At 38.6% G+C, this 20,652-nt stretch overlaps 2 protein-coding genes and 1 pseudogene across 3 annotated transcripts; all 3 read left to right on the top strand.

Annotated features, from left to right (window-relative positions):
- The first annotated feature begins 568 nt into the window (after nt 1-568).
- Nucleotides 569-14,829, top strand: LOC311293961 (UDP-glucuronosyltransferase 2C1-like; annotated as a pseudogene). The gene is made up of 8 exons (XR_014630291.1): nt 569-601; nt 1,206-1,332; nt 10,082-10,834; nt 10,918-11,066; nt 12,797-12,928; nt 13,848-13,935; nt 14,164-14,383; nt 14,547-14,829. The product of XR_014630291.1 is annotated as a UDP-glucuronosyltransferase 2C1-like (transcript).
- tal2 (T-cell acute lymphocytic leukemia 2) lies at nt 3,015-4,296 on the top strand. Its single transcript, XM_084412801.1, has 2 exons — nt 3,015-3,246; nt 3,349-4,296. Exon 2 carries the CDS (start codon nt 3,364-3,366, stop codon nt 3,691-3,693), a length of 330 nt encoding a protein of 109 aa, XP_084268927.1. The 5' UTR covers nt 3,015-3,246; nt 3,349-3,363; the 3' UTR covers nt 3,694-4,296.
- Nucleotides 14,830-14,963: 134 nt separating the features above from the next.
- ugt2b1 (UDP glucuronosyltransferase 2 family, polypeptide B1) lies at nt 14,964-20,327 on the top strand. The gene is made up of 6 exons (XM_084414572.1): nt 14,964-16,223; nt 16,306-16,454; nt 16,954-17,085; nt 18,798-18,885; nt 19,205-19,427; nt 19,535-20,327. Exons 1-6 carry the CDS (start codon nt 15,515-15,517, stop codon nt 19,815-19,817), a joined length of 1,584 nt encoding a protein of 527 aa, XP_084270698.1. The 5' UTR covers nt 14,964-15,514; the 3' UTR covers nt 19,818-20,327.
- Nucleotides 20,328-20,652: the final 325 nt, after the last annotated feature.

Here is a 20,652-nt window from a genome sequence, read left to right as displayed (position 1 = left end):
CAGCGCACGTTGAGAGGAGGAGGAAGAGAGGGAGAGTGATGGGGGTCGGGGGGGCTTATCTCAGCGCGCCAGCAGTCTGACTGCAGCCCCTCGCAGGAATGAGCTCGAGAAAACACACTCCCATAGGGCATTTTCCTCTCTCCATCACGCTCCCTTTCACTCTCTCTGCACCCCCCCCCCCCGTTAGTCTCAGCCTCTGTAAAACACCAAACAGCCTCCATAAATAACTCCCAACACCATCTGAACCGCCACGTCTGCCTACTACACAAACAAAAGCAAATAAAACCACAGTTTTCGGACACTGGGGGAAGACGTGTGTCCAGTCTAAGGCAGTAAAACACAGCGCTTTAAATAAACACGTCAGTGATGTGACCGTAATCACTGCGCTCTTTCAGATGGAAAAAAGCTGTGAGAACAGGGCATGCTGTTCAAATCTGACCCTTTTTAACCACTGTTCATTGCAAGCATTAGGTCAAATCAATTGTCACTCTTACTGCATTGTCAACAATGTACTAAATGCTCAAATAGGAACCGTTGGGAAAGGTTTGGGACCTTTAATAGGTCCTTTCTGAGGCAGTCTGAACAAACCACAAACACTACAGTAAGTTACTTGCTTTATTTTATTTTATGTTACTTTTTTTATGTACTAATTGGCTATTTTTTCCCTTTTCCACCCATGTTATATATATATATATATACACAAATCATAAAAATAATATAATATACTGTATATATTTTAAAAATATAGTTTAAATCTAAATAATATATACTAAAAAGTGTGTGTGTATATACTTTTTTGGTTTACATTATTTATATTTAAAATAAAAATATATATATACGTGTGTGTGGCTGAAAATGAAAATGTAAAAATATGAATTATAAAATTGATAGAATTTCAATATAGTTCATATATGTTAACATTTAGTCAAATGTTTATATTTAATTAAATGTGTGCGATGTTTAGATATTATTTTCTATATATTTTTAAAGCAAAATTGTATTTCTCATAATTTTCTCTTTTATTTCATGAGAATTTAGTTCTCAGTTACTTTTAATTCATGTAAATATCAGCTTTGTCTCAGAATTTCTTGAAGCTGAATGATAAGACACATTTGATTGGATCGCACATCTCTGATCATTGGCATCATAAGAATTTGATGAGGAATATCTGAATTCATATTGACAGCTGTAACTTTCGATTACAGACTTTGGAGCGAATCTGAGAGATTGCCGGAGTGTTTTCGCAGGAGAAACATCTGTGCAGCAGAAGCCTTCATTTAGTTGCATTGCTGGAGAAACAATTGCGATATGCCAGGAGAAACCGGAGCTCAGGTGGGTGTAAAGTTTGAGAGTTTGGTTGCGATGCAGGTTTGCGGGTTGTAGAAGTTTTTGGCCGATCTGAAAGGCAGCTCTGCAGGTGCAGGGAGTGTTGAGCGGCCGAGTCTGTATGAATGGAAGTCGTGAATTCAACTCCGTTTCTAACTGTGTCCGTCCTCTGCCTGACTCCTAATCCCTCCATAATCCCATTATGCAAATCCCCCACAATTCTCAGAGAGACTTTTAACGCAACAATTGCTGCAGCGAGACACCAGCTTTTGATCTGAAGGGAGGTTGAGAGTGCGAGAGAGAGCGAGAGGGGGCTTCGGAGACCTTGGCCCCAAAGAATGTGCTGATCCACAAGCTTGCCTCTGTCATAACCTAGTGTAATTTATGTGAAGCCCCAGGACATGCTAAACAAGATTACCATCGTTCAGACAAAACCCATATTATTTCTCTGTCAGGGTGAATATGCTGTGGGTTTTTTTTTTTGGCAAAGTGTTGTCCAATCAGAGGAAGGTTTTCATTATGATGTCACTTCACTATTGGACAGAGTCGCTGTAATAGATCTGTTAGCAGGTGGACGTCCAGCATCCCAACAATAGAGAGAAACACATTTTGCACAACGGCCACGTATTCGTTAGAGCTCATAGGCTATAAGTCTGCTTTGAATAGTCCCGTCGTTTCTGTTGTTGCCCGATGGGGTGAATGTGGAAGTGTTTAAGATAATAATAATGAATTAACTTAAACTCGCATCAATAAAAGTGGTATATGCTGGTTCGTTCACGTCATTTAGTTCCATTAGAGAAGTGCTATTAGAAAAGATCTGCATTGTGAAGATTTATAAGCTGACAATATTATTATATTTGGATTTTTTTTTCTGTGGATTAAAATGAGAGCATGCAAAAACTATTTGTCAAAACTCTTTAGAAGCAGAGCGAAGCTTGACTTTTTTGGTAAAATACAATCTTAAGAGTGTTAATCATTGGATTATACCTTCCTTTTAATTTGTCTAACCTGTTAAACTCTTTATAAATGTGACTGGCAGTGTGAAGTATTTAGTATTTTTTTTATTGCCTTGAAAATGGAAATTTAACTAGATTACTTATAAAGTTAAATATCATTATATTTAGGTAATTTAATATTACTATTATTTAGTATTTAATATAGTTTTGAAACTGCGGTGAAGTCAAGATTAAATATGATTTATAATATAATTTATATAATTTAAACATTTAATAGTGTAAAAATAAAAGAATAGAATAGAATAAAGAGTTTTTGAAACTGCTGTTAAATCAAGATTAAATATGAATTATAAAGTAATATAATTTAAACATTTAATAGTGTAAAAATAAAAGAATAGAATAGAATAAAGAGTTTTTGACACTGCTGTGAAGTCGAAGATTAAGTCCAGGATATGATACATGAGACAAAAGCTTTATATTAATGTGCCCTGCTTGGTTTAAACACTAGACGGCATTTTGTTTTACATGTTCACTTGGTCAAAAGCTGGATTTCCTTGTATTTAGCCCCCGAATGCTATAGCTGTGAATGGATACATGATGCATTATGTTAATCAATTTAAACGCATTAATGGCAGATGTAAAAATCTCCCCCCCCACCACCCCCACTCACTCACACCCTGCGACGTCACACAGCAGCAGGACTATAAAAACGAGAGGCACAAGCCAAACCCCACCCCTCCCTCACAGCCTCTCTCTCCTTCACCCTGTTTTCTGTCTTGAGGAGTTTGTTCAAGGGTTGAGTGAGAGTGAGAGGACGGATGCGGGCTTATTACCTGACAGCGTTTTATCTTTCCTAAACACTGCTGCTTTCGCCTGCCGTCGGGACTATTTTGGGGATTTTTCACGGCAGAAAATTTGTTCCTGATGCCCCAACGTTCATAGAGCTTCAAGACAACGGAAAGTGGTAAGATATCGTTTGTTTGTACGGAATTATAATAATTTTTCCCCAATGTATAATATTCAGACAATAGCATGACCGTCTGTTTTTTTGGGGGGTTTTTTGCAGAAGTACCGCAGTATCATGACCAGGAAGGTTTTCACCAACACACGCGAGCGCTGGCGCCAACATAACGTCAACACAGCCTTCGCGGAGCTGCGGAAACTCATTCCCACGCACCCGCCTGAGAAAAAGCTCAGCAAGAACGAGATCCTGCGGCTGGCCATGCGCTACATCAACTTCCTGGTGACTCTGCTGGAGAGCCAGGGCGGAGAGCCGTCGACTCACTCGCAAGCCGCACTCCTCACGCTGCTCACGGGGAACATGCAGAACCTGCGCACCGACCGCACCTGGACCAGCGACACCGACCCGCCATCGCCCGGGTCCAGCTGCGACGGCTCAGAAGCGTGGTAGAGCTAAACCAACGTAACGCTTCTCAACTGAGCGTTCTGCGAGAGGATTCTGTGACTGTGACATTTTTTTGAAAGTTCCATCGCCACGGAGACACAAAGCTGGAGTGGATTTCCGGAACTCGGAATGTTCATGTTCTTTTTGACATCACAATCACTCATGCTGTTTGGAAATGAATGATCTGTGGAAACCCAGAGACACTTTATTCACCAGTACTTTAAAATCTTGCGTAAATCCCGGAAACCATGGAATCCATGGAAACCCTGAACAACATAAGCATCGTCAAGAGTGCACTTTGGAAGCGTCTCCCCAGTACTTTTTAGTATTTATATAATTTAATCTCCGAAAAACTCAAGAATGTTTTGTTTGAGATTGAAGCCAGTAACAAGCTCAGATTTCAAATGTTAATTTATTTGATTGTATTTAATGTGTTTATTTAATATTTATGCTGTTAATGGATTCAGCACATGCAACTGGTTGTACATTAAATTGTAATTTATTAAATGGAAAATGTTATTGTTTAAACTACTCTGCATTCACAAATACAAAATTATGTTTTGCCAAAGATTATTTTTGTGCATTCATTATTAAAAATTGTAGAATGTTTGTTTTTTTTCCCCTCATGAATCAAACAATTGCGTTACTTGAAAATTATTATTTATTGTATTCATTTATTAGTCGATTTGATATTAAAAATAAGTGAAAAGGCTTATTCAATCATTCTTCGAATTCACTAAAATATTTCGATCAAACATCATCAGTTCGGTGAAAGTGGTTTCGTCCTAACCAGTTTATGTGAGCATGTATTGGTCTGCTCTGAAGACTCTGATTGGCTTTTATGTTGTGGTCAGATAATTGTTCACTGCAGTGCCAGTTTAAGAGCCGTGTGACCATAGCGATGACCTCTGGAAGTGTCCAAGCCACATGAGAGAGCGGATTGTAGACACAGCTTAACTTTTGGTCCGAGGCCAGAGGTCATCTTGGAGTCAAAATCCACACTCGTCAGTGACCAATCAGGTGTATGTTTGCGTTACACTCGCACATCAGTACAGAAAATGGATCTTATTTTAATTAGACATTTAAAAGAGTGACAAGATTCATATACACAGGTGACGCAGAAGAAAGACTGTTTCAAACGTTTAGTAACTGGCCTCGTGTCTCATAAGACACGTAAAGAACACATCCAAGTCGTATTTCACCCCAAAACCAGGAGAACAAAAGCAATGAATGATGTTTTGCATGAAGAAAATAGTCTAGTTTAGGACCATTCTTTGTGATCTCAATGTCTATGGTAATATATGTTGTTTTGAATGTAATTTATGCAGATTTTTATTTTGTTTTATTTTTCTTACAGTGTAAGAATAAGGTTTTTAGCATTATATTAATTCATATTTTTGGGGGGGATACATTTTTTGTTTAAGACAGGAGGTCAAATTAAAAAGGCTTGATTTTCCTCATGCAAATTAAATTTTTCTTTTGGATTTTTGGGGTGAAATATGATCTGACCCTTTACTTAGTGACATTCAGCCTATTATAAGATGATTTTGGATACATGCATGTTACACTGCAAGTGAGCATATCCATCATTTATGTTCAGATCACTTTAGTCAATAGGCCACATTTGACCCTAAATGTAAAAAAATATTCTGTTAAATCCCTCTTAGCCTTGTTCGAATCATCATCACAGAGGGAAGAGTGAGTTTATGGGCAGCTGTTCATACCACTTTACCCGTCTGAAATCAGCAGCTGACTCTGCCCTCTGTACTAATCACCATTTAACACAACACACAATCACAACCGCAAACACACAAAAAAGGAAACTTTGTGATCCTAAAACCAAACACGAAAAGCAAAGCTCATCTGGCGAGGGCGAGTGCGAGTTACTAATGCTTATTTAAACTAACCCTTCTGTTTTAGATCTAATGTTCAAACACACATCATGCATCATAACTTTGAATATCTACTAACAATTTTCAGAATATATACCAAGCATATAAACTATTAATGTATTGCACAGCTCTATATATAAAGTGGGAAACAGGCTATATCCAATTTTTTTTTTTTTTTATATATACTCACATAAAGCATATATATACTATATAGCAAAAAAAAAATTAAGATTATCACCCAGCTCTTTATATAAAGTTGGATCTATACTGTAAGTATGTCCAACTTTATCCACACACATGTAGGGCGATAGGCTATATACTGTATAGCAATAGCATTATTTTTATTTTGCCACAAAATGCAACTATATTATCGCCCAGCTTTTTATACAAAGTTGTGTATATATAAGTACAAACTTGATCTGCATACATATAGGTTGATATAAACTATATAGCAAATCTCAACTGCTTGATTGCTTGTATCGTCACCAAATAAACTATATCATCGCCCAGCTCTAATCTGCTTAAAATGCGACTTTAAAGCATGAAGATTTTAAGATATTACAAAAGCGTAATGATTTTCTGTGAAGCTGCTTTGAAACGATTTTGTGAAACGCGCTATATAAATAAATTGGACGATGCGTATCTAAGACTCCTTACATCAATATATTGTGCTGTGCTATGTTTAAACTGATAAATCTGCTATGATTAGACTCGAGCTCTATAACACAGCGACTGATATTTAAAGCAAATTTTAAAAGCGATGAAAGGAGAGTAATTATTAATAATAAATAATAAACAGACTCCGTTTCAGCATGACTAATACATCCCACGTCTCCTCTTCTTTCCAAGTGTCCTCCTCTCCTTCACTGTTCTACTCCAAGTATGCGGCTAATCTTCTATTGAGTGTGCTTTTCCTTATCGGAACCCCACACTCTGCCTAAATCTGTTATCACAATGGAGCAGATCATGGGCTTCTCCCTCCCTCCCCCTCTCACATGCATTCACTCCCGCGCTCCGTTGCCCTCCCCGAAAGAAGGCTGAATGCAGAAGTGTCTCTGGTGCCAACCGATTAGCCCTGATCTCTTTATACGTCTAAACCAATTCACATGCTGCATGCTAAATTTTTCCCACTGTCTGAGCCCCCGTCTCCAAAAAAAAAAAAAAAAAAAAGGGCTAGAGGGGTCATAAATCCTTATATTTGCACCACCCCCCCCCCCCCCCCCCCCCACCCCCCCCCCCCCCCCACCTTCAAAAAAATAAATAAGGCTCGCATGGAAGAGAGGCTAGAAAGTGTTATCTGTGTGAGACAGGAGAGCTGGCAGGTGCATTGCTGGCTGGAGAGACACTATTGTTGGGCCGGACAGCGGCTCTCTCTCCTCTAGAGCACTTTTTTTATGGCACACTGACAATCCAATGATCTGTAATCAGATTAGGCAAATCTATACTTCAAAAAGCATCATGCTGTAACTTACTGAGGAAGAAGAGTTAGAACGTTTTGGATTAGGGCGAAAAAGTTAAACCTCTGAAACCAATTCTATGGAGGAGGCACTAAATGTTTGGTATTGTAATATTTTAGATGGTATTGATGAATATGTTGTCACATCCCAGTGTAATGCGTTAAGGCTGGAATACACTACACATTCAGTCTGGAAGAATTGACATTTTACTGTCAAAAAATATATTTTTTAATTTAGATAAAACTAAGATTAGTGGATTATGTTTTAAAAGAAAATACAGTCAGTCTTTCTACTACAAAATGTCATATTTAATTAAATGTGTTATTGGCAGTTTCTTTGCAATTATGTGTAATATTTGCTAGCAATTTCTGGGTAAAATTGTTTCAAAGTGAAACCTTTTTTTATTTTTGTTAGGGTTGACAGATTTTGCAGAAAAACATGCAGTAATGGGCACATACTGCCATTTTTTTTTAGCTTCAGACTATAAATCCAGCCAGTCGGGAGGATATCATTATATTTTGAGTTGATTGAGAACACATTGCTTTCATTTGGGTGCGTATTTCTGTGTGAGTTTGATGTTCCGGTTCAATTTACTGTATTTATCAATTTATCAATTTTAATTTCTAAGTCGGCAATGATATCTAGTGCTTTAAAATCTGTTCAGATAGATAGATAGATAGATAAATAATTTTTATTTGTGAATATATTTATATTTTATAATGTTAACTATATTCATGTTATTAATATAAAATTATTTTAAAAAAAGTAAAAAAATATATAAATATAAAAAATAAGTTTAAAATATTAAATTATACATTAAAATAAGAATTATATTTTATAAGAATTCATAATTGTGCTCTAGTTTTGGTTATTCATTACTAAATATTAGACTATTACTGTCCCTAGTGGTTACTGGAGAACTTTGACTGACTGCTTTTATTTTGAAAAACTTCACAAGTTTTTTTTTTTTGGGGAGGGTGCCCAGTTACTATTTCGGGCCATAAATGTGAAAATATGTTTCGTCGGGCCCGGGAAGAGGGACAAGGTAAACAAGGAAGCGGGAAAAGACTATGTTTTTTCTAAACTTGCATGTATAATTATGAAACAGTCTTTCACTACTTGAAATTAACTAAACATTTCGGACAAGAAATCAAGGTAACACTGTAATATTACAGGCCTTGTTACACGTTACATGTAGTTACTATAGTAATAACTATAAATTTGTGCATAATTACATGCAACTAGCCCTCAACCAAAACCTAACCCTATAGTAAGTACACGTATAATCATTATTACTCTGTACATAAGTGTATAATTACACTGTAACACAGGCGACTTAAAAATAAATTGTAACTGAAATTGATTAGGTGTCATCATAGTAATATTTTACAAATATATACAAATATATAGTTTGCTTAGTTTATTTAAAACTTATTAAAATGGTTTTTAAATGAATAAACAATCTTGGTCCAGATATCATGCCAATTAATATTCAAACAGGAGTAGTTAGGGAAGCACTACAAGAGGTGCAGCTAATCAGAATTGCACAGTACCGAAGAGAAAAACTAAATTTGCACAATCCACATTTTCAGTTAAAGGTGCACGGCTCGGGAACAGTTTGCCAGTGCAAGTAAAAATGCAAACTGAGTTGGGAATTTTTTTTAAAGAAACTTAAAAACAAACAAAAATTGGTTCAAACAAAAGCAGGTTTGTGAACATTGATGGTTGTACACAGTCTTAGCTGGTTCTTCTTATTTTTCAAAGCCTAACCAGGGACTGGGGCTGCAAAGTAGCCTTACACTGTGTCCTATCTACACACGCGATAAAAGGTATCTTTTCCATTATTAATCAGAGTTTTTGTCCTAACCAGCTGCGACGACGACACGCAACGATTAAATTTTTCTGCGACGTCGCGCTGGAACAACAAACACAAAGTGTGGCAATGATAATCTCAGGTACTGTTTATGTGCTTTATTTAATGTTAAAAGCGTGCAATGTGACTGTGAGAGACCAAGCTGGCAGGCATGAGGAGTCAGAAAATAGGTTTCCAAAAAAATATGTTTTTATTTACAAAAACAAAAAAAAACCACTAATTTATAGAATAACAGAAAATTCTGGGCCCATAAAAGAGGTCAACTAAACAGAACTTAACTCAGGTAACATAACCTCAACATAGGCTGAACAACCCAAAACCTGGACAAACCAACAGACCTCCTAGACTGAGACATGGGGAAAACTTATATAGTGGCTGATCAGGCCATTCTGTCCCAAAAGGGGGTAAACAAAACACATAATATATAAACAAACCACAATAACTACAACACATGTTAAACCAACGCTACCTGATATGAACCAAAGATAAATCAATTAAATAATCATAACAAGAAAATATACCTAACAAAGAAAAGAACACATCTCAAAAATGGAATACTCTGCCACCCCCATGATATGGGAAAACATGGCGCAGTCCAATTATCCACTCCCCTATTTAAACAGCTGTGAGTCAGTTGAAACAAAGTCCTTTTGCCTGTTAGCCAGCCAGAGACCCCCATCAGCAACTCCCCAAGAACTGGTAACTCAAAGAGAAAGGTATTAATTTCACATTAATGAACCTGAAATTAGCTAAATTGACAAAGTTAACTAAATGTGTGCACCCAAAAAGAAAACTAAGTCAAATAACTAATAAAACGTTTTTTTTTTAAACCTAAAGTGTGTGTCCAGATATTTATTTTGTATAGTATGTAATGTGCTCAAAACAAATGAAAGAGTTACCACCGTAACTTATTGTTTCCATGTGTGGCTGCTAGTGCGGCCTTCACAGTGACTTTGAATATCAATTAGTGCTCCAGCTTTGTAGCTGTAAAAGCAACAATGGATAATTCCTCAGATCTTGAAATTAAACAAATGGAAATAAGAACGTTCAAACTGTGAACAAACAAGTGTATTATTTGACAAAGATTGTTTTAGTAACTCAGTTGCCTATGTATTTTTGATAATGTTTAAGTGGTGTAATATTTATGAATTTGATTCTTGATTTCTTGCTAGTGCCCTCAGGATTACTCTCTGGTGCTGTGCACTCGCTGCGAGACTCCGCCCACATGCTGTTCTGATTGGCTGTGGGTTTTGATTGATTTCAATCAAATACAGTACCTGGTTTGGTTTACTGAGGGCAGTCACTGGATCAATCTGAAGATTGTGTTGGAAACATTGATTGACAGGGGACACGATGTCACAGTGCTGGTGCCGGATGCCTCTCTCTACATGAAAGCTGAAGAATCGGATCGCTTCTCCTACCAGCCCTTTAACGTGTCCATGGATGCACAGGAGGTGCAAGACTCCTTTGAGGATTTTTTACATTTCTCAATGTATGAGATGGATCAGTTAAACTTGCTGCAAATTCATATCAGATTCTACCAGCTTTTCTCCAAAGATCAAGACTTGTGTCTTGCATACTGTGATGGTGCTCTAAAATCTCCTGAGTTGATGGACAAATTGCAGCATGGGAAGTTCGACGTCATGCTGGCCGATCCGATCTACCCATGCAGTGAGATATTAGCTGAAAAGCTGGACATTCCCTTGGTTTACACGCTACGATTCTCCATCGCTCACACTGTAGAGCGCATGTGTGGTCAGATCAGATACCAGCTCCACCATCATTTGTTCCTGGAGCCATGAGTAAACTCACAGACAAGATGAGCTTTACCGAGCGAATCCTCAATATGCTGTTCTACCTTTCTCAAGATGCTTTGGCCATTAGTCTGTGGAAAAAAATGGACAACTATTACACTGAATATTTAGGTGAGTTGAATAAGGTGGATCGGAAAAAATGATCGTACTTCAAATAAAAGCTAATTTTGTTTTTTTTAAATCTTTCATTTCAGGACGGCCCACTTCCTATTGTGAGATGATGGGTAAAGCTGATATCTGGTTGATCAGAACCTACTGGGATTTTGAGTTTCCACGGCCATTCCTGCCCAACTTCAAATTCATTGGAGGGCTTCACTGCACCCCTGCCAAGCCTTTACCCAAGGTGCATCTGTCTTTTTAATAGTCTACCAGCTCAAAATCTGAAATTCATGAGACACATGCTTTGAATCATCAAACCAGGAAAAAAAAAAAAAAAAAATCTGTATGGTAAACCTGACAGGAATAGTAATAACAGAGGTTATACGCGTTAGACTGTCGCGTTAGACTTCCGCATTGTCAGTCATTTTGACGGACAGGGTCGTAAAAATTACGTCATAATCTGTTATTACTGGTCAATTTAATGTTCACATTTTAATGATAATAAGCCATTTAAAAGGCTCTGTTTTGGTTCACATTTTCATTTTTATTCACGTACAGGACAAGCAAATTTATGAAGAGAAAGTTGAACAGGGAATGTGCGTCACTTTTCAGGTTTCATCATGAATGTTTGTCCAATAAATCGCAATAAGCTTTGTGCTTTGTTACTTTTGATATGAAACAAAGTCTCAGCTTTCAGATTCTGTCTATTTGTGACCCGCTCTGGCGAAATGAGTCGGAAGTTCCATTTTAAGATATGGGCCGATTATGTGGAAAAACAATGAAATAATAGTTGGGTTTTTTTTGTGCTAAATTTCAAACAACACACACAGAGACACACACACACAGACACACACACACACACACACACACACACACACACACCCTCAAGCAAAACTGTAGCACCTCTGTTCAATCTTTCTGATTTTAGTAAATGTTTGTAAAAGTGCCTTTTAAAATATTTATTCAAATAAAAACTTTAAAATAATTTGAGCTTCAGCCTGGTTTAATAGCATATATTAATGTCTTTGGTCAAATGAAGCTGTGCAATAAATAGTTTATCCCTTTAAATGCAATGGATTTTGAAAGATATCGGGCAAAAAACTTTAAAAGCGATTTTCTCAGGTTTTCAATTGGAAAAAGAGGGCAGACGACCATAATTCAAATGTGTATATCTTTACAACCATTCAAGGTATGACTTTGACGAGGATATCATTTGAAAGCTTATGGTCTCCTCTAATACCAAAATCTCAAATTTGAAATTTGGGTCACTGTGACTCATTTTGCTGGATCAGGTCACATTTTATCACAAAATTCAAACAATAAATACCGGTTTAGCACTCTTTGATAGCGAGAGATCACTGTAGCGCCTGAGTTCAAGCGAAGCGGAGCGCGAGTGAAAACGATCAATTCCTTCCTCTTTACTTCGTTACAGAACGAAATTAACATGAATGAACATTGTGAATGATTTCATTGAACATGAAAAAATTTGTTGAAAGATACAGTACCAGATACCGAAATCAGACAGAGTTGGGGATAATGGGTTTTTTGAAAGATTCATCAAAATAATCATAAAAAAATTAAGTACTTTGTTTAAAATGCTACATTTTCCATGTAATTATAGCCTTATAACTAGTTACTTATAACTAGTGGCTGGTCTGTGTGCAACCTCACAAAAGTAGAAGACTTTCTGAATGTATAACAAAGGAACATTTAAAACATGAAAAATAATAATTAGGGACAATCAATAAATTATGAATGATTTACTTCCATTATGTGAATAATATGTATTCATGTAATCAATAAAGTAACTGTAGTCTGATTACGAGTATTTTAAAATGTAACAATCTAATTACAAATACTTCAATTTTGTAATCAGTTACTATCCAGTAATGCCTAGGTAGTACTTGATATTAAAAACATTGTAGCAAAAAGAGAATGTACTGAACATCCTTTTGTGTGTGTGTGTGTGTGTAGGATCTAGAGGAGTTTGTACAGAGTTCAGGGGATTATGGGATTGTGGTCTTCACTCTGGGGTCCATGGTAAACAACATAACCAAAGAGAGGAGCAATACGATCGCTTCTGCACTGGCACAGATCCCACAGAAGGTTATTTTACCATCCTTACATTCTTCTTTTTACGTATTTCGTTCTTTATAATTTCATAGGAGATAAAACACTTGAAGAGAGTCCGCACACTCTACCAAAGATGCGAAATAAAATCAATACTTTACCGAAAAAATCAGTAGCACCTCACTGCAGTACACGAGATCCAGGGGGCGGAGTTGGATCCAGATCTAAGGGGTGGAGATTGGTAGGTTTAGGGGTGGGTTTAGGGATCAGGGGGTGGAGATGGGTAGGTTAAGGGGTGGGTTTAGGGATCAGGGGGTGGAGATGGGTAGGTTAAGGGGTGGGTTTAGGGATCAGGGGGTGGAGATGGGTAGGTTTAGGGGTGGGTTTAGGGATCAGGGGGTGGGTTTAGGGATCAGGGGGTGGAGATGGGTAGGTTTAGAGGTGGGTTTAGGGATCGGGGTGGAGATGGGTAGGTTAAGGGGTGGGTTTAGGGATCAGGGGGTGGAGATGGGTAGGTTTAGAGGTGGGTTTAGGGATCGGGGTGGAGATGGGTAGGTTAAGGGGTGGGTTTAGGGATCAGGGGGTGGAGATTGGTAGGTTTAGGGGTGGGTTTAGGGATCAGGGGGTGTAGATGGGTAGGTTTAGGGGTGGGTTTAGGGATCAGGGGGTGGAGATGGGTAGGTTTAGGTATATGTAAGGTGGGAGGAGTTGGATCTGGATCCAACTCCTCCCCCTGGATTTCGTGTTCTGCAGTGAGGACCATCTCGAAAAAATGGCAAACATTTCAGTCACATTTGTCAAGCAGGAGGAAGGAAGGAAAGAGGAGGAAAAAATAGAAACTTTGACATGCACTAGATTTAATATCAGTCCGTCTAGGTCAGCTTGTGGTTCTCTAAAATCTCATTGTCTTTATACACACATCAGTTGCGAGTGTGGTTCTGTTTTTTATTTGCAGGTCTTATGGCGATACAACGGAGACAAGCCAGATACTCTTGGTGAAAACACCAAGATATATGAATGGATCCCTCAGAATGATTTACTGGGTTTGTGTTGTAATTTGTGATTGTGTATTTATTTTATTTTAGGGAAAATAAAGCAACAATTATAAGATCTAATGCTAAACAGTTTTTTGACATTTACTGCTAACTAACTGAATAATACAACATTCAGTTTAATGGCACAGTCATTTGAATGAAACTCTGGCGCTTCCTACTGAGGTTTGTGACCTTTTGCCAAACATCACAATCTTCTGTGTTTGTCTCCTGTTTCAGGCCACCCCAAAACCAGAGCATTTATCACTCATGGAGGCACTAATGGCATATATGAGGCCATATATCATGCTGTTCCAATGGTCGGGATCCCCTTGTTTGGTGACCAGCCAGATCATTTAGCTCATATGAAGGCCAAGGGTGCTGCTGTTGTTTTAGACTTCAACAGTATGCAGATTCAAGACCTGGTGGATGGACTCAATGCCGTCATTAACAACCCCTCGTGAGTTGACTGTCATTGTACAATGATGACAAGACTTCAGTGTAGATATTTTGAGGAGTCAATGCTGGTTCTCTTGTTAATACTCAACATTGACAAAATAGAAAGATGAACAGTTTATAAAGTATAAAGATACATATTATTGTATTTGTCTTCATCTCCGCAGGTATAAAGAGAATGCAACGCGTCTGTCCAGGATTCATCATGACCGACCAATGAAGCCTTTGGATGAGGCGGTGTTCTGGATTGAGTTCGTCATGCGCAATAAAGGCGCTAAACACCTGCGTGTAGAAGCACACAACCTTACCTGGTACCAGTACCACTGTCTGGATGTGTTCGCTTTTCTTTTCACTATCCTGACTGTAGTCCTCTACGTCTTCTTTAAACTGAGCAAATTCTTCATAATGCGTTGCTGTTTTAGATCAAAGCAGAAAAGCAAAAAAGAGTGACACTTGTTTTATTGATTTTTTCTTTTTTCTTTTCTTAAAGCCTTATTGCACTAAACATTGTGTCTCCACCCACACAATGGTCTTTTTGAGGTCCAGTAGCTCAAAAAATATCCTGTCAACTCTCCACCTATAACTTCAGCTGTCAATAGGATGTTCCTTATCACCACACAGGTGACTGTAGTCCTCCAGGATTCATCATGACCGACCAGTGAAGCCTTTGGCCCAGTGGGCAGGGCCAAAATTGCAATAATGAAGTAGGCATGTTTTTTTGTTTTTTTTGCCGAGGCCGTCTTTCGTTGCACTATTATGTCATAATAAGAGGTCATTGTCATTCCACAATGAGTCGTTCGCTGAGCTTGGTTACAATAAAACCAGTTTTTGGACTAACAAGGAAGTTTTCAGTTCTCAAACTTACAGGATATTCTTATAGTATGATGACCTCTTAAATGTCAAAAGCTCAAGGAAATTTTGATTTCTCAGGTCATGACCCATTTAAAGCTACATGAATGAATCTGCTTTATCTGCTTTACACTTTGGCCTCTACCTTTTACCCTGTTGATTTATGAGCTTGTTGATTTATGATTCATGACTTGTTAAAATCTACTATGTTAATAATTATACCAGACAGTCCAGCACATGTCAGAGGCAAGAGACTAAAGATCTCACAATCGTATCACTGGCAATCATGAGACTCATAGTCTGTTTTCTTTCTCTGCTCACTGTATTTGGAACTGGAAAGTGTGGGAATATTTTAGTTTGGTATTCTGAGGGCAGTCACTGGATCAATCTGAAGATTGTGCTGGAAACATTGATTGACAGGGGACACCATGTCACAGTGCTGGTGCCGGATGCCTCTCTCTACATGAAAGCTGAAGAATCGGATCGCTTCTCCTACCAGCCCTTTAACGTGTCCATGGATGCAAAGGAGATGCGAAACTTCATTGATGAATTTCTGCATTTCTCAGTGTATGAGATGGATCAGCTAAACTTGCTGCAGATTCTAATTAAATTTTACGACTTTGGGTCCAAACATCAGGCTATGTCTCTGGCACACTGTGACGGCATTCTGAAATCTCCGAAGTTGATGGATAAATTGCGGAATGGAAAGTTTGATGTTGTTTTGTCAGATCCGCTCTACCAGTGCAGCGATATTGTGGCTGAAAAGCTGGACATTCCCTTGGTTTACACGTTCCGATTCTCCATCGCTCATGTTGCAGAGCGGTTGTGTGGTCAGATACCAGCTCCACCATCATTTGTTCCTGGAGCCATGAGTAAACTCACAGACAAGATGAGCTTTACCGAGCGAATCCTCAATATGCTGTTCTACCTTTCTCAAGATGCTTTGGCCATTAGTCTGTGGAAAAAAACGGACAACTATTACACTGAATATTTAGGTGAGTTGAATAACCTGGAGGGGAAAAAATGATTGTACTTCAAATAAAAGCTAATTTTGTTTTTTTAAATCTTTCATTTCAGGACGGCCCACTTCCTATTGTGAGATGATGGGTAAAGCTGATATCTGGTTGATCAGAACCTACTGGGATTTTGAGTTTCCACGGCCATTCCTGCCCAACTTCAAATACATTGGAGGGCTTCACTGCACCCCTGCCAAGCCTTTACCCAAGGTGCATCTGTCTTTTTAAAGATTCTACCTCATTTGCTGTTAAGAAGATAGGAGATCTGAATTTCTTAAAACAAACAGGGTACGCATGATTTTAATCATAAGTCCAAGAGGAGTATAGAAAATAACTTGCAGTTCAGTGAGTCAAATGATGACTCATTGACCAGTCTGAATGGATTCTGTTCAAGTAAACTGAATATTTATAAACTATACATTAAAAGAACCGGTTCATAAGAAGTAATCAAACTACACTGGTAGCGCTGTATGTTTTTGATTTACTAAAAAGAAATGACTCCAAAGTAATTTGTTCTTGACTCGGACCGCGCTGGTCACGCTGTGTTGTTTGCCTGAAATTTATGAGGAAAAACAATTGCTTTTAGCACCATTATTTTACCTGGAATCTGCGGTGAATTGTACCTGTGGCAACATATTTAAGATATTGTAGAAATATGTACAAAAAAACACTTTTTCACAGCACAAGTTAATGGTGTTTTTTTGTGTAGGACATGGAGGAGTTTGTACAGAGTTCAGGGGATGATGGGATTGTGGTCTTCACTCTAGGATCTTTGATAGACAAAATTCCCAAAGAGATGACCAACAGGATCGCCTCTGCACTGGCCCAGATCCCACAGAAGGTAAATGACATGATTCTTACACCCTTAAAGGTGCTCTAAGCGATGTCACACGTTTTTTTAGGCCAAACATACAGCAAACATCTCCTCACTATCCGCTAGCTGCCTGTCCCCTGAACACACTGTAAGAAAGCGCGGTCTCTGTAGACAGCCCAAGCTCCACAAACGGCAACAAAAACAAACTGGCCCAGCCTGGACCACGAAACATAACAAACAGTGTTCCAGCCAATAACCGACAAGAATGATTTGGGGGTGGGGGTTGGGGGGTTAGTGCGCGTGCACATGAAGGGGGGTGTGGGGAGTGGAGGAGAGAGAAGCATGAAGAGGGAAGTTAGCTAGAGGAGAGATGTCCTAGACAACGACAACAAATAACAAAGAATGGGGAAAAGGAGAAGGAACGTGCATCCTGAATTTACATCGGAAAAGCGTTCAAAAGGTGGCGAGAACTGCTCCAGACTCCAGACGCAAACAGATTGTTTTATTTATAAAATACTTAATTCAATGTATTGATCATATTGATTTGGTATAGTGCTTTTTAAAATATAGCTCATTCCAAAATGTAAAAGGGGGGGATTATAATTATGATTATAATTAAGAATTACAGAATTCTAGTTTAGTATTGTGAGATGAGAGGCCATCCAAAGTTGAGTGATGTGGCAGGGCTTTATGTAAACTTTTTTTGCACTGGTGCTACAGAGGTTGAGAGTTTGAAAGTACAGAGGTTCAAAAATTGTTTTTAGACAAACTTTTTATTTATTTGCTAAAAATGGAAGAGTGCAGGAACATACCTCTTGCACATCAAAGTTGAACAGATCTGTGGGCAGACATCACTAAATAAAAACTCTTGTTTGCAAACTAGCACTAACCCATGACACTCCACTATGAGTCTAATACTGTCAACAGTTGCATCTTTTCTTTAGTTTAGTGCATAGTGTGTGTGTGTGTGTGTGTGTGTCACAGATCTAGCATGTCTGCTGGCCACTCCACTGGACAAAATGACTCAATGCAGCCGGGACACGAGTTTTAATCACACAATAGACTACAACTACCATGTATAATAGCAGTGCGCCATCAATCTCACACGCAAACAAGCACAATCACTTCACACTATTAAGCGGCTGTGTTATGAACATGCAAAACTGTATCGCACGCGTGCTACAGTGGTACATTTATTCATCGCACAGACCAATTTTTCCGCATATATGTCGCACTGTACAGCCCTGTGTGGTGATAAGGAACATCCTATTGACAGCTGAAGTTATAGGTGGAGAGTTGACAAGATATTTTTGAGCTAAAAGGAGAACTTCTCCGCCGGCAGAAGGGCTTCCAATCCGGCTCTGTTTTTGCTGGAAAGGTATAAAAATTTCAGTTTGGTTTCTCTAAATGGTTCATGACTGTTTCAGGAGGCACGGAAGTGAGGGAGAGGGGACGGGATGAGGATGAGGGAGGGTCGAGCTAGCCTCTGTTTTGTTTGTCAATACTTTGAACGTCAACAATAAGTGACATCACCCAACATCGCTTGGAGCACCTTTAATACCCAAATATCATGAACACATAAGCACTGCTTCTCTATGCGATTGGAATGAGGGCAAGTAGTTACATTTTTTCACAATTCAAGGTGAACGTTCACATTTAGTCAGGTATTGTTTCTTTATAATCTCTCTGTCATCATCACTGATCAGTTGAGTGTGTGGTTTTGCACGTGTGTGTTGCAGGTCTTATGGCGATACGGTGGAGAGAAGCCAGACACTCTTGGTGAAAACACCAGAACCTATAAGTGGATCCCGCAGAATGATTTATTGGGTTTGTATTATAATTTGTGATTGTATGCGACTTTTATTTTAAAATAGTCATTCCTGCTGAAAAAAAATAATTAAAAAAACACACTAAAGGTAACAGTGGGAGTAAATTAGGCCAGCGGAAGGTTTAAAAAAAGATCCTGTCATCTTTTGTCTTAGCCCTTACGTTAATTATTCAGTAGGCTATACAACAATTTATTATTTGAGTTGTCTGAATTGTTATTTTTGAGTCTGGTTGTGTAATTTGGAGTTTGCTCCATGTAAACTTCCAACAACTTTTGCTTTTTCATTGTTTGTTTATCCATATTTGTCTCCTGATTCAGGCCACCCCAAAACCAGAGCATTTATCACTCATGGAGGCACTAATGGCATATATGAGGCCATATATCATGCTGTTCCAATGGTCGGGATCCCCATGTTTGGTGACCAGCCAGATAATTTAGCTCATATGAAGGCCAAGGGTGTTGCTGTTGCTATAGACAATATAAAGACCATGCAGCCGCAAGAGCTGGTGGATGGACTCAATGCCGTCATTAACGACCCCTCGTGAGTCACTCATATCATATCTGACTCTTGTCAGTCTATGTTCTCCGTTGCACTACACAGACACAGTATACACAGACACATTACATTATTTATCTTCATCTCCGCAGGTATAAAGAGAATGCAACGCGTCTGTCCAGGATTCATCATGACCGACCAATGAAGCCTTTGGACGAGGCGGTGTTCTGGATTGAGTTCGTCATGCGCAATAAAGGCGCTAAACACCTGCGTGTAGAAGCACACAACCTTACCTGGTACCAGTACCACTGTCTGGATGTGTTCGCTTTTCTTTTCACTATCCTGACTGTAGTCCTCTACGTCTTCTTTAAACTGAGCAAATTCTTCATAATGCGTTGCTGTTTTAGATCAAAGCAGAAAAGCAAAAAAGAGTGACACTTGTTTTGTAGATTTTTTTCTTTTCTTAAAGCCTTATTGCACTAAACATTGTGTCTCCACCCACACAATGGTCTTTTTGAGGTCCAGTAGCTCAAAAATATCCTGTCAACTCTCCACCTATAACTTCAGCTGTCAATAGGATGTTCCTTATCACCACACAGGGCTGTACAGTGCGACATATATGTGGAAAAATTGGTCTGTGCGATGAATAAATGTACCACTGTAGCACGCGTGCGATACAGTTTTGCATGTTCATAACACAGCCGCTTAATAGTGTGAAGTGATTGTGCTTGTTTGCGTGTGAGATTGATGGTGCACTGCTATTATACTTGGTAGCTGTAGTCTATTGTGTGATTAAAACTCGTGTCCCGGCTGCATTGAGTCATTTTGTCCAGTGGAGTGGCCAGCAGACATGCTAGATCTGTGACACACACACACACACACACACACACACACACACACACACACACACACACACACACACACACACACACACACACACACACACTATGCACTAAACTAAAGAAAAGATGCAACTGTTGACAGTATTAGTCTCATAGTGGAGTGTCATGGGTTAGTGCTAGTTTGCAAACAAGAGTTTTTATTTAGTGATGTCTGCCCTCAGATCTGTTCTACTTTGATGTGCAAGAGGTATGTTCCTGCACTCTTCCATTTTTAGCAAATAAATAAAAAGTTTTTCTAAAAACAATTTTTGAACCTCTGTACTTTCAGAACTTTCAACCTCTGTAGCACCAGTGCAAAAAAAGTTTACATACAGTCCTGCCACATCACTCAACTTTGGATGGCCTCTCATCTCACAATACTAAAATAA

Source organism: Rutilus rutilus (assembly GCF_951802725.1).
Source record: "Rutilus rutilus genome assembly, chromosome: 7".
Taxonomy (NCBI): domain Eukaryota; kingdom Metazoa; phylum Chordata; class Actinopteri; order Cypriniformes; family Leuciscidae; genus Rutilus; species Rutilus rutilus.
This window is presented reverse-complemented; position numbering and strand designations above follow the sequence as displayed.